The following is a 17,951-nucleotide window of genomic DNA, read 5'->3' on the forward strand; positions in this document are numbered from 1 at the left end:
TTCTCTACAGTGCAACCTGGAGTCAGCCAGAGGAATAGAGATACAGAACTTTACCACAATACTCTCTAGTAGCTCAGAGAAGGTAGATTGGGATTATGTGGAAGGTTTTTATGATCTTCTTAAACCATAGAGGCAAAATAATTTCTTTGGAAGATCCTCTCTATCCCTCCTGTGAGAGCTTCCCCTCTGCCCTCTGAACACTGTAGTGAAATGAGGCAATCAGGTGCCACTAATTGCCAGATAGTGGGCATGAGCTTGTGTCAAGCCCACCTGTGCCTGATTAGGGTGGGTCCCCACTGCCCATGAGCAGGACCAGGGGGCCAATAAGAGGTGAGTCCTGAAGCATAAGCTCAGCTCAGTCCTGAGCTAGCCAGCAGAGAGGTCAGTTGTTCTTTGAGCAACACCACTGATCTGGGCTAGTTAACTCTGAGAGCCATAGGTTTAGAGCACTACTCATGAGTCTCTTCTGGAACACCTGGTTGGACCTTGAAGGGCCGTTCCCTAAAGGAGGTTTGTCTTGCTACAGAACACTGTGAGTTGTATCGGTCAGGGCGACAGTGCCCTCCTTGTCCTGAATTATACAATGGTTACACAAACTGTACACAAGTATCATTTTTCTAGACAGGCTAAGGTTGTCCCCTTGGCATACTGTGTCAGTCCTCCACCAGATTCTGCTCTCATTATTGCCAAATATAGGAGAAGTCATTCTGCTAAAATGGGTGATGTTAAATTAATGCCACACTATTCGAAGAAAAAAATAAGAATGATCCAATGATTAAGCTACATAAAAGAATTTTACATGCATGCATGGATAGGATTTTGTCTTTGTTCTCAGATGTCATCAGTAGTAACTGCCTACTTTTATTCAATCTGACTAGGAAATATTGTTTTAGGAAGTCTCATTCCAGGTTCTTGTGCTGAAGAATAAGTCTTTGTAAAGAATACCAAAATGTGGATAGGGAGAAAAAGGGTAGCCTGAATGTCTCAGTCGAGTATAAGGAATTTAACAACTGAAGAGCCACAGAAAGGAAAAACAGCAGGAGGGTCACAGTCACTTTTGAGCATGGGGCAGCTGGACTGCATTTATACAAGTCCTGTGAGCAGAGAAAAAAGCAGTCAAGAGCAACTGATTATGGTTTTTTAGGCACTGAAATCACACAGTTATATTTAATTATTCAGTGAAAACGAAGGAATCATTTTGAAACTATACAGCAAAATCAATTTATCCTGTGACAATTTTCAACCAAACTAGATTATTCAAAGTTCCTTTATAGTGCCATTCGCATAAACTAATGTGTTCCATACTTCTTTAAAATGTGTATTTAAAAGATGGGCTGTGTGTATTAATTAAAGAGGTCTATTTCTTTAATAGGCATTTCCTTAAAAGGGTTTCAATGCATGAGGATTAGTGAAGATATCAATGGTTGATAATATTTTCTTTTAACAGGTTTATTTCTATGGCAAGCATTCAAATGAACCTCCTACTAGCTATACAAATATCTGTCTATTATCTTTTTCATTAGGTGATGTCAGCAGGTTATGAAGTACTCAGTACTTATTTTTGTTGAAACATCAAGGTTTGGAATTTTTTTAATGTTATTAACTGTTATGGACACACAGAAATCAGTCACCTTGTGAGATATGGTTCAAGAACCTTCATTATTCACATTTGTAATATGCAGTATTCCAGTAATCCAGTCCTCTGGTAGGTATTTCTGTGCTCTGTGGGAACATTTCTCCATGTTTAGTAGATATTATATCATGCAGTAACAGGGATATTTAGTGATTTTATAAATGTTTAGTTAACCCTGATGGATGGGAAATGTTAAATGCTAGTGGAAACTGAATGTCAGTCCAAAGAGTGGAACTCTGGAAATGAAGTAAGCATTTTAAAACTTCACAGATCCTTCCTTAAGATAAAAGAAAGAAAATTGCTGAAACAGTTCAGCCAGCATTACGTTTATGTGTGTCAAATAGATTTATCATTGCCTAAGAAAATGAACTTAGCTAGGAAAAAAGAAAATAACAAAACCATGCAGAAAAAAAAAAAAAAAGCAGGAAAACACCTGCACACCCATTGTAGTGGAGTTAGAATAATACTTTGAGATTCTCTTTGAAACCACCTAAAAACTAGGACATTCTCTATTGCATAAAATCCCTGTAAGAAGCTGCACTAAGTTTTCACATTCTACACTAAATGTAATATAAATAATGCTGAAAGATTATTCAGATTGGATACCAAGCATCTGGAAGTTAGGAACTGCGAGACTCAAAACTGGCCATAAAGATTTATGTCCTTGGATCTGCCCCTTTTCATGTTGATCCTACAGAATTCTAAGTATGTGATGGACATTAATAATTCAGTTGACTTCAGTGGAATGACATGAGACTTTACACTCATTTCAATATAAAACTCAGAAGATGTCCAGCAAGCAATGCTGATAATTCTTTTTTGCCCTCTAAAATAAATTGAAACTAGATATCTGAACTACTACTGAAGAGTCAAAAAAGGAACTTTATTTTCTCTTACACTCATTTGTGCATGGGAACACAAGCAGCTAAATTATTCTTACAGACCAACTCTGTAACATATAACACAAGGACTGATGTTTTTCATGTACAATACTACTTACTCTGTGGGCTAGAGTACTGATGATACCATGGCATAACTTGAATATTTGAGGGCCACAAAGATGATCAGAGGGCTAGAACACCTCTCCTACAAAGCCAGGCTGAGAGAGTTGGGATTGTTCAGCCTGGAGAAGAGAAGGCTCCAGGAAGAGCTTATAGTGGCCTTCTGGTATCTGAAGGGGCTACAGGAAAGCTGGGGAGGGACTTTTTAGAAGGCCATTTAGTGATAGGACAAGGAGGAATGGCTTAAAACTGGGAGAGGTTAGATGTTAGGAAGAATTTTTTTTGGTGTGAGGGTGGTGAGACACTGGCACAGGTTGCACAGGGAGGTTGTGTCTGTCCCCTCCCTGGAAGTGTTCCAGCCCAGGTTGGATGGGGCTTGGAGCAACCTGGTCTGGTGGGAGGTGTCCCTGCCCATGCAGGGGGTGATCTTTAAGGTCCCTTCCAACTCCATCCATCCTATTTCAACTCTGTTCTGTTTTTTGTTGGAGACTGTTACAAGACGTTAAATGGCAACTAGACTGACACTGTGAAATACCTGCAAAAAATAGGGAAATTTAAAATAAGTCACTTGAATCATATCCTAAAATGGATCATTTCTCTCTACACCTTATAAATTAAGTCCAGGCTAATTAGTTGAGCCAACATATACATCTGAAGTTATCTAGCATATTTCTTGTCTTTTGAGCATTAACAAGGACCTAAGGGGAAAAACGGAGAAAAAGAGGCAAACAGCTTCAGAGAAACACCTAATAGGGGTAAACTAGAATATTCTATCTACATTTAGTCTATTTGTAACATAGAGAGCTATTTAGTTTGACAAATACATATAAAATGTTCTATAGCCTCTAAAACAGTCTCAAATACCTGCTTACATCTAGACAACTCCCAAAGTGATGCACACCAGTACTAATATACATAGATTACAAGGGAAAACATCAGTACACTCTGGGTTCTGGCCACTCTTTAAAACATAATAATCCCCTATAGTAACAAGATTTCATGAAGGCTTGGTAATTTTGAGACTACTATAAATTATCTCAATTATTCCAAACTGGACCCCAATATCAGAAAGAAAGGGAAAATTAAAAAAAAAAAAAAGCTAGGCGAAGAAGAAGAGAGGATACTTGGAGTGATGGTGTGTAATCTCACAACGGTGAGATTACTATTTGGTATAAATTGGTATAATTGCATTTACTTTAATGGACTATCGCTTCTGAACACCAGTCAGAACATGTCTGACTGTACTCTCTGCCATTCAAATCCTTGCTAAAATGACATATCAATGCACTGTTTTATAAGGAGACTGGCGATATTATTGTGTAGTAAACAGTGAAGCCAAAAGGGACAGTGTGATGACCCAGCACTTTGTAATCTACTCAGAACATCATTCTCACTAATGTCCTGCCTATGTGACTCTGAAGTTTCAGAGCCTCAGGAGACTCTGAAATGTTTTGCTTCACTTTTTAAATTTGGAAGTTATATGTTATAAAATATGATAACTTCCCTGCTTTCAAAAGGTTAAAAAAATGAAAAGAAAAAAAAAAAAAAAAAAAAAGAAAAGAAAAAAAAAAAGAGAGAAGAGAAAGACAGAGGAGGAAAAAACCCATGAACACCAAAAAGTTTCTGGACAAAGGGAATTCAGGTAGGTAATGATCTGTCTCACAGAAAATTCAGAAACATAAACATAAACAACCAACCTGCCTGAATAAAAAAGTATCTCTTCAGAATGACCTACAAGCAAAATCAATTGTCTGGATGACTTAGTAACTATTAAGTGCTCTAAAGCTATTTTTGACATAAAGGCCACTGTTAGAGCATTTCAGCATCAAGGAACACTGTCCTGAGTAGAACTGCATATTTCAAGATGTGGAGTTAAGTGTAACATCCCAGAAGAATTTCATCTAAGAATACTTTCATAATTAAATCAGAGGAAAACCTGTAACTAAAATAGGCTTTGAACACACTTTTTCACCCTCACTGCTATGATTATCATAAGAATCCCTTACAATTGTGTTCCATAGGTTCCTTCCTAATTATTTCCTATTAAAATGGATGTTTTACCATTTTTTAAGATTACTTTAAAGCAAAAAAACCCCACATCAGAACCTAAACTCTTTTTAACTTGCAAGTTTCAAAGCATTACGGTCTCAGAGATTATTTATTTTTAAATAACTCCATAGAATTTGTGTGCTGTAATTTAGATCTGTTAACATATCCTGTTCATAGAGGAGAGTAAAATTAGCCAATCAAAAGAAGGAGGAAGAAGAAGAAGAGGGGAAGAGGAAGAAGAAAAAAACAGAAGGTAGTCTAATACTGTACTTCCAAACCTGCACATGACACTGTCTTACCAGTTAGCATAAACAAGTACCTATAATCTAAGCTGCATCTTTACATATGCATAAGTAAAACTAAAGACTAGGTTGATGCAATTTAAGCCAGTTTTAAAGGGAATTGGAAATGGTAAATTCTAATATCCTAGTGACTTATCTCTTCTTTTCTCTTATGTAGAGATGTCTCTACATACAGTCTGTGTGTTCTCCTTCACAGTATGACATTTTCTCTGGTGTTACTTGAGCACCAACAGAAGAAGGATGTGAGCTCTGTGATGGAAAATCCAAGACCAAGTTGAAAGGCAGAAGAGACAGTCTGGAAACCTGAGACACAGTGATGAAATCCCAAGAAACATTTGAATCATTTGAAAAGTGCAGAAATAAAGACAAGGAATAGCAAACTATCAGAATAACTTGAGCTTTCTTAACAACATGGTTTTTTGTCATAGAATTCTGCAATTCTCATGAGCTGAATGAAAGATTGAATTCACTTATCAGTTCACATAATTCACAAACGTTACCCTGAGGCACAACAGCCTTGAAGGTGTGACACAAACCAGCAAGGAAAGTGAACACAGATGTCTTATTTCAAGATCTGTGGGCCTTTCAGTCTCCATTGCTAAGCAATGTCCTGGACACAAGAAACATGTATGATGTACGAACTTCAATTTCTAAGGCAGCAGCTGATCAATTCTCCCTTGACCAAGGAAACTAAAACACAGACACAGCAAAGCACTGGGTAAGGTTCAGAACCTTGGCAAATCACATTAAAGGGAGAGGAAAAACTAATTTAATTTTCTCATCCAATTCACAAAACAATCATAGTAGAGGAGTGGTGGTAGAGGAAGATTTGTACCAAAATAAAATAGTTCAGAATGATTGAAAAAGAGCATCTTACTGGCTCATTTTTACCTGAACATGCCTGAACAGCTGTATTCTTGTACTCCACTGAGCAAGAAATAGAAGCTCACCTCATTACTGTAGATGGATCCTTGATCACTATTATTATTTTTAAAAAATTATATTGCAAATGGCTTTTATTTGTTTTCCTTGAGCATAGGGTGAGGTGAATGACAGAAAAGGCAGCCAGGATCTATCTTATTAATTGATGCAATGAGATTAGATTCTAGATACTAAGTTTTTACAGCCAGGCTCTGTGCCCTAGAGAGTTTCTGAGCCCTAGTGTTCTATATGGCTAATAGAGCACACAATGACACTTATGACACTTTTTTTTTCTTTTTTCTTTTTTTTTTTTTACCATTCCACTGCATACTAAAAACACAGCCAATTGCTACATACCTACTGAAATTTGTCTGGTATATCTTGGAATTATGCTCCTTTTCACTAAGATATCAAAATGCTAAATGATGGAAAGAAACAGCATTTGCAGACAGTTCCTACTTGCATGGTTATTTTACTGTTTTCTTTCTTCCAGAAAAGAAGGATATTTGATGGTACTTCTCCTATGCATGCAATTTGGACTCCAAATTGAAAGCTTCTACCTCTTCCACAACATTGTTTATGCTACTGCCTTGACTTAAAAGTAAAGCTGAATTTTAAAATATAACCACTGAGAATTATTCTGAAGATGTTAATCCAAAATACATCCATACAATTTTCCTGGAATCTAAAAGGCATGTTACACAAGGCTTTCTATTTTAAAGATAAGGTAAGAACTGATTTCTGCCTCTCTACAGAGAGCTTTAGAAATTGAGCCAACACTGCAGGCAAATTCAGCAGAAACATTTCAGCTGGAGTTGGCAAATTTGCTGCAATCCCATATATCATTTCATAATTATATTGGTGCTGCCTGCTTTTACAGCATTTAATAGCATCTGACCTTATTAATTACTATTTATATTATATATTCATTGACAGCAACTGTCACAGCTTTCACTTAACCAGAATTTCCACAAGATTTCTCTTCTGATCAATGAACTTTGGTGATTGAGGGGCTCACCTGGTAGCTGTCAACTTTTACTTTCATTATGCAGAAGGAGAACCAGTAAATCCAAAAGGGACAGTGATAGAAATAAGTGATTAAGCTTTGTAGGCCAAGGAAAAGTGCTCTTGCAAAAAGACGTTTCCTTAGCTACTGTCTTTCTTTAATCCTTGTAAGAGTTCAAATTTGGCTCATAAATATATGCTAGAAACCAGTCATATTAGTTCCTAATTAGATATTAATACAAATGTATTGATTCATCCAATTAAGAAAGCAATGTTCCTGTCTAAATTACTGATAGAAAATCCAGCTTTTCCAATATTCTACCCCTTCACCACAAAGACTTCTAATTGAAACATTCTGTCCTTTTATTAGCCAGAAAAAAAAAACATTCATTATATAATTTTTTGAAACTCTGACTACATTACTCATACGATAAGGAAGACCCTATTGGTAAATGCATGAAAACTGCAGGGACAGTAGAGGAAGAGAGGAGTTCATTATTCTTTGGGAATTCAAGCTGGGATCCAGGCCACAAATTTTCTTTGATTTTGCATAATGCTTTCAAACCTATCACTAATATACTTCACTTCTCAAGCCAGGTAAGTCTGGAAGAACAACATAGTACAGTCAGCTCTAGAAACTGAGATTTTCTTGCACCACTAAAAACCATTTTGCAGCTGAGCTAAGCCAAGCCATGAACCACCTACATTCACTGAAACTCAGCCCATGAGAAGGACTCCAAGACACAAACTAAAGGTGAAAATCTTATAATTATGGGTAAACTTTTCACAGGAACCAATCTGGGGATACATCTTGCTGCCTCTAGGTCTTGTCATTCTTGGATTGATAAACCATAGAGTCACACTTATCAACTAACTATATCAGGATGGGAGGTTATCTTGTATTTTACACTTGCAGGCCTGTTCTTCCCCCTTCAGAGTCACAAGGTCAGATTGCTACTTAGTGTGATTCAAATGGGGAGGAAACCCTCCACTTCAAAAGAGAAAACCTGTATGAAAATCAAGAGCCTTTCCTAGTATTTAGCATTTATAAACAAGGAAGCGACAAAATATGCCAGAATAGAGCCAAAATTACTTATATTTCTCTTCTTTACAGAACATTTGAGAAAAAAATTAAGGTCTAGGAAAATTTCATTAATGTTAGCTGCATCCATCATTGAGTTAAGAGATGCAAATGTCTATTTTTTTCTTCCTTCCTTTGTGATTTTCTGTTGTCAGCTGTGAAGGTCTTTCTCCCAGGATTAATGGGGAGTATTTCCTTTGCCCCTTGGGGCAAGCGATGGGGACAAAAAACTTCCTGCAGTAAATAAAGATCAATTCCTACATCTTTCCCTGTGTTTTTATTACCTGTTTTTTATGCTCCCCCACTTCAATATAATCAGTGAAATATTAAAAAAGGCACTTATTTCCTAAAAAAAAAAAAAAAAAAAAATCAGATCCCACTCCTGCTCATGATCCTTCCTTAATCATGAGGTTTTAACTGAGCTTCTAAGCATCTATCTATCTCTATCTAAAGCAATAATTTTTCTGTTTGTTTAAAGATAATTTATTGTGGAGGAAAAGGGATAAAGATGGACAGTAACAAAAGTAGAACACTAAAATAATAGCATAGATGTTGCTGGTATCATAATGTTGGGCTTTTTTCTGCTATTCTTTTACTATTTTATTCTGCTATTTTACTGTCACTACTACAAATAAATATTTATTGTGAGCCACCTGATGTCCTCTAGACTTTACGTAAACATTTGTCTTTGGGACATACTTGAAGGGGTGGAGGAAAATGATTGAAATTATATTTGAATCTTCAAACATGATTTTAGTGATATTTTCAAGTACAGTTTCTTGAAAAAAAGAGACGTCATGCTGGATTTATGCCTATAATGCTAGTGAACATTGATGGTACTATTCTCTGGCACTGATGCTAACTGAATAAAATAACATTTGTATTTATGGTTACTCTCTTATCCTCCAAAAGAGAGCAGCTACCACCACACTTCCCACCAGGAATGGCACCAAGCCTGTGCTGACCCCCAGCCTGTAGGTAGGAAACGCAGTGAGAAAAGCTAGGTGGTAAGAACCAAATCCTTGCTAGGAATCTTGGATTCAACATTAAGGATATAACAGCTAAATAGAGATTGGCCCTACTACTTCTGAACATGAAAGCAGCCTGCATTTCCAAATCTCCCCTTAGCTGCAGCTTTACTTCCACCAGCCTGCACTTCTGGATTTGTGCATCAGGATGCATATTGTGTTAGGACAGAGATGGCTTACTTTTGAAACAAATAGGACTATAAACTCCTATACACCTGCACTTTTTGAACATTCAGAGAGTTGCCAGAGAGACTATGATCCTGCCCAAGCAGTGATTTAACATCCACAACTTTGACCAAAAAGGCAATCGCAGGTTTAGATGTATGCGAGCTACTGCTACTCCCATGCTGTCTTTCAGAAGTAAAATGAGACATAGGTCAGATCATGACTGCTTGATGTATCAGTCAAGGAGTAGGATGTGCAGAGAGGAGTAACGTGTTGGGTGCATGAGGATTCTAACCAAACATCCTTAGACAAGCTGGTGGTTTTTCTTTGCTTTCAGAGTGTGAGTCAAATCCCTGAAATTAAACTGGCAAGGATGTAAAAAAGTTTGTCTTCAGCCAGAAGCAGTGACATATGTCTTTTTGTCTTTTCTCATCATATCAAAATTTCACTCATTCCCATCAACAATAATAAAAATGATGTTGTGGTGTGAACATTAATAACTCAGCACCATGCAGAAACAAACCCTAGCATATAAAATACAAATACTGAACCCATGACACGTAAACTGATGAACCTGAAAAATCTAAACTAATTCTTCTGCCGCTTTTTAATTACCTGGATGCAATATTTTGTATTTTATAAATTGTATAAATAGCATAAGTTACAAAAAATATAGCTACTTGATGGAGTTATATTTTTTAATTGAATGCATATGCTGATTATCTTTATAATTAAATTTTCATAAAGTTCATGATTCTTTCAATTAAAAAATAACAAGCCCACACTCCTTGCTGGCAAACATGATTTTTCTCTGAAGATAGTCTACAAGGCTCATCAACAAAGCAGCACTGCAAGCACTACTAGAACATGACAGAAGGCTTTGTACTATAGGTAGGAAAAAGCTTTTAAGAAACTTAAAAGAATTTACCTTGACAAGAAGTCTGTGAAAGAGAGGCGTACTGGATACCCATGTCGTATGATTTTGACCATGTCTAGGACACCGATATACTGGAGTTGAGCAGACACATAAAAATTGTCAAAAGTGTCTGGCAGCTTGGAGTTATTAGGCTTTATACAATGGACAGAATGTGGTGTGCAGTTCTGCAGCTTCCCAATAATATCTGCAAGTGATTTCTGTGGGGAAAAAAATCAGTTCTCCATCATTCTGGTGTACCAAATGCAATTGCTCAACATGCATATTCTTCCTAACTTTTTAACATAATTTTCTCAAAAGGTTTGGACTGGCCATGCAAATGACTTTCTCAAGCATACTATTTTTCTTTCTTCCATTTCAATCTCTAGAGACTAATCCTGCCTTTAAAATTTTTGCTTTTTTTTTTTGTAAATTTCTGTCCAGAAGATATTCACTAACCCTGAGCTGTACTGCCACAGTGGTTGGGCCCCCTCGTTCCAGCCGCTGAAGAAATGAGGATGTTCCTTTCTTTTTCAACAGCTGTGGGGAAGAAAAGCACACACAAAAATACCTTTATCTCAAGATGGGAAGTAAACCATTTTCACTGTCACACAGTTTACTAACAAAGGAAAACATTTATACAAATAGTATGTCATAGACAATGATCTGAGTTTCTGAAAGAATTGAGAAAGTGGATAAATATCCTCATGTATCTGCAGAGACATGACTATCTCTATCTCTATCTATCTCTATCTCTAGCTAGCTATCTCTTTATCTATCTCTATCTATCTCTATCTCATCTCCATCTCGAACTCTAATAACTCTATCTCTGACTTCTTTTCATTGCCTTTCTCCAGTTGTCCCATAAAACTCCCTTTCCATCAAGTCAGCATGTTCTGACCTACTCATATCTTTCCCAGTTACATCAAAAAACCATCCATTTCCTCTCCTTCACCCACTCAAGCCAAAACCATTAAAAATATTGCAGTTTAAGAGGTTCTTTACCCACTATGCTAAACTTTTTAGCTCTCTTTGTGTCAAAGATCATTTACTATGATGCAGTAAGATTTTAAAGGAAAAGCCATCCCCAGCTTCAAAAGAGAAAAGTAAGAGATATGCTTGCAAACATTACAGAATGTTTGAAGAACATAACTAAAATACAATTTTCTCCACTTGACATATAACACACTCATCCCTTCCTTCCAACAGATTAAGTCACGAGTACAGGACCGTTCCTTTGTTTTAACAGAAGAGGCAGGAGCAATGTTTTGGGTGCTGAAACTCCTGCCTGCTGTCCTGTGGTGCACACTTTTTCCTATGGGAAAGAACTGTTTGGTTCAGAATGAGGGAGAGAAAAGAAAGGAAACAAGAAAAAACAAAACAAAACAAAACAAAAAAACAAAACAAAACAAAACAAAACAAAAAATTAATTCCAGCTCTTCAAACTTGGATATGTTCAACTATGGACCAAGGAACAAGAGAAGATCACCAAAGATGTACTTCTCTATCAGCCTGTAATATACAGATTGTTGTACTCTAATTTACAGGAAAAATAAATAAGTATATATATATATATGTGTGTGTGTGTGTGTAACACTGTAATCTCCGTAGGAAGCTAAAACCCTCTGAAAAGTCTCTCTTTACTGGTAGAATATTTTCAAGCTTTAACCAAAACACATACCAAACATTTTGCAATAGATAAGCTTCTCAACAAACAATGAAGCAAAGTGTTCACAAAGGTAAACAACATAAAGTCAGTGGAAGGAAAAAAACCTTTTGTTAGCGATGTGCATTCATCTGACTAGAATTCTACTCTATTAACTCTGGAACCCGATGATTTTTCCAAAGGAAGAGGGCAGAAGACAGTGGGGCCGAAGTATGCAGTAGGAAAATATTACAGAAAGGCAAGGGAGAGAGAGCTGATGTGAGCAAAAGAACGTTGTGAGTGTATCAATGAAGATATGTTCTATTTTCTTTTAAAAGGGAATACAGTCTTCATATGTCATAGAGACTTGAGCTGGCATCCCCAGATTCCTGATTCCTTATATGCTCCAAAATTCTGGCCAGCTATTAGATCTTTTCATGTCTATCTTAGGATGGGTGCACAGTTCTCTTGGTCCCTACTACAAGCTGAGTGGTATGTTCAAGCAGGCAGATCATCCTTATCTGTAAAGCATGCTTGAAATCAAGAAAAGAATAATTTATGGAAAGGCAAACCTAGCAACTACTAAGGACTACAGATGACAAGCTGAAAGTGGAAGGGAATCATAACAAATTCCTATCTGACCTCTGAAAGTGACTAATTCTCTTCCTTGATTTAGTGGTGTCCAAATGACAACCCATACACAGCAACATGAATACCTTCTATCTTGCCCTTCTTAGTGCCTTTGGTATGAGGCACTTTACAACTCAAATTCCAGATATAAAAGGAATGTCAGTCACTGGTTGATAATTCTTGCCTTGATTCTTGCCTTCTTTCCTCCCCCTCCACACTCCCCCCCCCCTTTTTTTTTTCTCTTCACTCTTTATTGCCTTTACCCTCAGGATAAATTACAATAAAAATGCAGTGCTTATGGTTCTCCAACTTAATTCTAAGCTGGTAAGAAAATGCTCCTTACATTGCATTTACAATTGCAATAACAACAAATCCACAAAACCAACATTACACCAGCCGTTCAGAGAGGGTTTTCAAGGGTACGCTGGAAAAGGGAAGAAGTTATTTGGGACAGCACAGATATAGATCATAGAATCATAGAATCCTTGGGGTTGGAAGGGACCTCGAAAGATCTTGAACTACAAAAGAATTTAAGCACTTACCTATGTCGAGGTGCTGCATCAGGTGCCTATTCCAAAATAATAAGTGTCTTTTTTTGCCACTGGAACAGCTTAGATAACTAAAGTTCTGGTTGCATCCTGCAGGGCAGCACAGTACCTTGCTCAAATTATGCCAACTTAGTATCTACAAACTAAGTGGTGTTCTCTCTCACCTGTGCAGCTCTTCTCAAAGCCTACCTTTGAGAAGCCAAGCCATCCTTGTCTCTGTGGGCAGATGAAGGATGAAGTTCTTCCCACCTTCCATCTAATACCTAAAAGTTTAGAGCATTCTCACTGAATTTGGAATTTCTGACTTAATTTATCACGCTTCCCAAAGGTATCTGAATATGTCTTCTCTTGCTCAAGAGAATAACTCTGGGTTAAAAGCCATTCTGGACTGGTCTGGACCTCATTGTTTCAGAGATCCTAGCTGTGCAGTGTTTCCCCCTGGTTTGATAAGGATTCTAACTTAGATGTGCTTTTCATACTTCCCTCCATATATGGAACCGGGATCTTTTCCACAGCCTTAGGAAGCTTCCTCTAGGAAGCTGTTACCATGGTGGAAAGGCACCTAAAGGCACACTGTGATGCTTCAGCTGTTTGCTAAATATAGCCTTAAACCAACACCATTCACTTCAACTCAAGTTTTTCCACTGAGATTACTGACAGGAACAGTAGACAGGAATTACACTATCAGCAGGGGAGGACATGAGAAAAGTCCCCTTGCTGTTCTATGGACATATTTGCATAAAGCCTTCCCCAATGACACATGAGAACAGGCTCCTTAATCCCACGACAGAATCAATTTTATACAGCTGTTAGCCAAAAATAGAGCTGCAAGATTCAAGAAGCCTGGCAAAGCAGCTGATGTATTGTGAGAACTGCTTGCTCCTTTTCTAGAAGAAGGAGGAATCCCAAAGCTCTGACAAGAATTGACTCAGCAAATCATGTTATTTCTCCTCAAGGAGAGGTGTTCCATGTGACATAAACAATGAATTTTCTGATAAGTTTCCCTTTGTGGTTTTTGTCTGTTTGCTTGTTTTCATTTTTTTTTTTTTTTGCCTCACTTAGCTAGCAGAAAAAAAAAAGAGAAGTTCAGAAATGGGGAGGGGTTGGTTTGATTTGATTTCAAATCAACTGGGAAAAATTACATGCAACTGACCATTTGAAAAAACTGTGTTTGCCAAAATGTACAGAATTGATCTTCAGAGAAAAACACACAAACTACCTTTAGCAGACTAGAAATCTTCTCAGGTAAACACAATAAAGAAATTAAGGCTTTAATTTTGCAAGTCCCATATCTTAATTTATTTAACTATTCATTATAAAGTCAGCCAGGGAGACAAAACAAAGAAGTGTTCTTATCCAAAAAATTGGTAATGGGTACACTGCTATGCTCGGGAACCACAAAATCATGGAATGATGCAGGTTTGAAGAGACCTCATCATCTTGCTTAACCTTCTTAGAGTAAAAGAAAGAGGTTATTGCACCAGCATTACTAGTGTTAGTAAACTATAACCTGCTACCCACTCCTTTAGTATTGATATTAAGTATTAGGTTGTTTTAATAGCTAATGACTAGAGGGAATGAAGAAGAGAACAAGTAGCTTTCAGAAATGACAAAGTAACTGAGAAAAATCTTCAAGGAATAAAGAGCAGAACGAGTACTAAATTCTTACCTTGCTGAGCTCAATATATTTTTTTGCTTCCCCACTTGCACAGGCTGCTGGTGTTTTTTTATTTAGCAAAGCTGCTTTACATCCTCTGATTTTAAGGGAATGATATGGAGGGACAAGTGATCCAGTTTGTGTCAGCTTGGACTGGAACAATTGATTGATAACTACATTTTCACTGGCTGGGAAAAAAAAAGATTACATTCATGCATGAAGATATAATACAGGATAGACAATTACATGGATTGTATTTGTAAGTACCAAGACATGCAGTGAGAAATAGAATCAAACAATTTCACCAACAGCCCAACCCAAAGCATTCTATGCTAATTCTATGATTCTATGCTAAGTAAACTTAAAACAGGTGGACAAACCAATAAACTATTATGTTAGTTATATAAAAAATATCTGATATCTAAGAATGTCAGCCATTGGTAGCACTATTTTAAAACATTTAGATCATGTGCTGAACAAGATAGGGCAGAAAATGAAACCTTTGAGTCTGTAATCTGTCTGAACTTAATTAATTATGATAATCACCTCTGAATTTTGCTCCATTAAACTCCAAATTTTTCCACCTACTAAAGCAATATGTGTTCTGCACAATATGTACCTGACGTAGAATTTAGATATTACCAAGGGACTTGACAGAAATACAGACATTGCACCAAAGAAAAAAGGAATAAGGAAAACATAATAAAGGAAGGGATGAAAAATAAAAAGGCAAGGAGAAGAACAGGACTATAGCAAGATATGCTCATGTTTGTCTATGATAAGACCACACTTACAAACATTTACAGAAAAAAGTTACAATATCATACATATGTTTGATGCAGTGGTGATAATGAGTATAAAACAAATACACTTCCAGGAGGAATTTTTAGATATAAAAATCTGATTTTTATGACAGGTAGGATACTTTGTACTACTTTTAGGCAAATCATCCTTTATGAGATTATGGACATGAGCTTTTTAAGATGAACATGAAAATTACATGGTGCTTGTACTGCCACACCAACAAGTGTTAAAAACCTATTGTGTGATATGTCCTTAAGCATCCTTAATTTTTTAGGAACTAACAAACTGTTACTATGCTCACACTCATCATGTGAACAAAACAAAGCAAAATAAATATTGGAGAGATGAATGGGATAAGCATCATAAAGAAAGTAATTGAATTCAGCATAGCAGGTAGAAATTCTTGGTTTGTTCTCTATCAGCTGTGTAAAGAAATATTAGGAGATGCTTAAATACAATAGATTTTTTCCCTTTCTCTGTGAAAATCAGTATTCCTTATTTAGCAGAAGTAAAAAAAAATACAAGATAGTAAAGCAGATACTTGAAACAATTTCAGCACAATCAGTGGACTCAGTAAGCCTCCATATCTTTATACTATAAACATAATTAATAGCATTAGGAAAGGCATTAAAATTATTTCCTTCAAATTAAAAAAAATAAAACCTCCGTCAATAGTAACTCCAGATCAGACAAGTATGTTACATGTTCTTATTCACATATGCAAATTATATATATTTAAATGTAATGTTGTTAGCATATTTAAAATTTTTTATTAAGGAAATTAAGTTCAATGAAAATCAAGGGAAGCATGCACTGCAGGTGTATATCTACGTAACTTATGAAACTGACCCTGAAAGAAATTCATCACAATCAATAGGTTTTAAGACTAAGAAGTTGCTTAGAAAGGAAGGAAATTAAGTGTCTTACATTTGTAAAATAATCTGACTTCACAATTTTTCCATTAATAATAACAATTATTATTAATGCTTCTTAATTATATATACACCCACTCTTAGCATATCAGACATTTTATATCTAATCCAGTCCTCTGTTTTTCCCTTTCAACAGTATGCTTTACATATAAAATAGCAATGAAAGTGTAAAAGGAGGTCATGTGAGAAAATGAAAGAATGTTCCAGTAGTGAGAACTGGAATGTCTCTAAAGCTATAATCAATAGCATTATACTCAAGATCAATTTTTCCACTCCTTTCTTCATCCTTAATGTATACTGTTTGCCTTTGAAATACAATTATTTTACTAGGGAGTTTACCTATTAAAAAAAAAAAAAATTGCTAAAACCCAATACATTGTAATAGCAGGGCTAGCTGGGAAAAAAATATGACCTTTGAAAGACCTCTGTTTTTATGGAAAGAAACATAAGTATACAATAAATTAAGGAAAGACTGCAGTGGTTGTGGAATAGACAAATAACACCTCAGGGTACACTGACATTTCCTTGAGAATTTTTTTTTCTTTTCTTCAAGGAAAGGATAAATGGTAAATGTATTTAATGAGCTAATTATGAATCATTAATTAATAAGCTGGGATGCAGTACTATTAGGCATAATTATACAATATTCACATGAAAAGCTCTTTAAGTCTGTATTTCAATGGACAATTGTGTCTACCCACTGAAAAACATAAGAACACCCACTAGTTCCTGCTTTCATAAACAGTGATCAAGCAGTGAAGTGCATCCCACTGCAGTCTTTATGGTTTTGGGAGCCTCATTTTTTCTATTTTTGGGATTTATTTTTGCTGAATTTATACGTCAAGATTTCTTTAAGTCATCCTCATCCATCATACTACATACCTTCCTGTTCTTTACGTCACATCACATAACAAAGATGATTTATGTTCAAGAAATTGAAAAACTTTCTAAATTTCAAACAATGTGTACATACTTCAGAAAGATGAGGGTGAATTTTTTTTACTGAAAATAAAATACATATAAATTTCTCTTAGAACTAAAAGGAAAATTAAAGTCAAGTCATAAAATCTCGATTTGTAACAACAACCACAAAATCATTTACTTACTTTTCATTACAAATATGAGATTTTGTGAAAGGGAATCTTTATTTTTTTCTATTGCACCAGCAATTTCGTAAGTAACCTATAATAAAATATTGTGACATCATTAGTAATGACCAATGCATCTTTTAAAAATATTACAGCACTAGAAATTATGGTTTTTTTCCCACTCAATATTTAAAGGCTGGCACCAGGTAGTGTCTTTATTCCTTTCAGAGCCCCAACAATAGTAACCAGAGGACCTCGTTGTTGACCATTGTGTATCTCTGCAATCACACAGAAATTTCATCAGACTGATTCTAAAACATTTCCACAGGGCAAAACTTTCTGAATCAAAAGTGCAGTGTAGAGCACAACACAGTGACCTAAACATCACTTTTCATGTAGAGTGACCAAGTTGCTCCCAGACCACATATCCCCTTGTCAACTGCAAAATGTCCACCCTGACCATGACAAAACACTCAGGCTATGTGAGTCGCAGCTCATAGTCATGCAATGTTCCCACCATTTATAAGACCTTTGGAGGCAATCTGAGTC

General features: G+C 36.2%; 1 protein-coding gene across 1 annotated transcript in view; it reads right to left on the reverse strand.

The window, feature by feature from the left end:
• The window catches only part of MYO16 (myosin XVI), a 285,335-nt gene that overhangs the window by 68,872 nt on the left and 198,512 nt on the right, over positions 1–17,951 (reverse strand). The window contains exons 24-27 of the mRNA XM_030458595.1: positions 17,421–17,496; positions 14,591–14,766; positions 10,558–10,638; positions 10,114–10,319 (exon numbers count right to left, since the gene is read on the reverse strand). Of these exons, the coding sequence (XP_030314455.1) occupies positions 10,114–10,319; positions 10,558–10,638; positions 14,591–14,766; positions 17,421–17,496 (539 nt within the window). The remainder of the gene's footprint in view (positions 1–10,113; positions 10,320–10,557; positions 10,639–14,590; positions 14,767–17,420; positions 17,497–17,951) is intronic.

Source organism: Calypte anna, chromosome 1, assembly GCF_003957555.1.
Source record: "Calypte anna isolate BGI_N300 chromosome 1, bCalAnn1_v1.p, whole genome shotgun sequence".
NCBI lineage: Eukaryota > Metazoa > Chordata > Aves > Apodiformes > Trochilidae > Calypte > Calypte anna.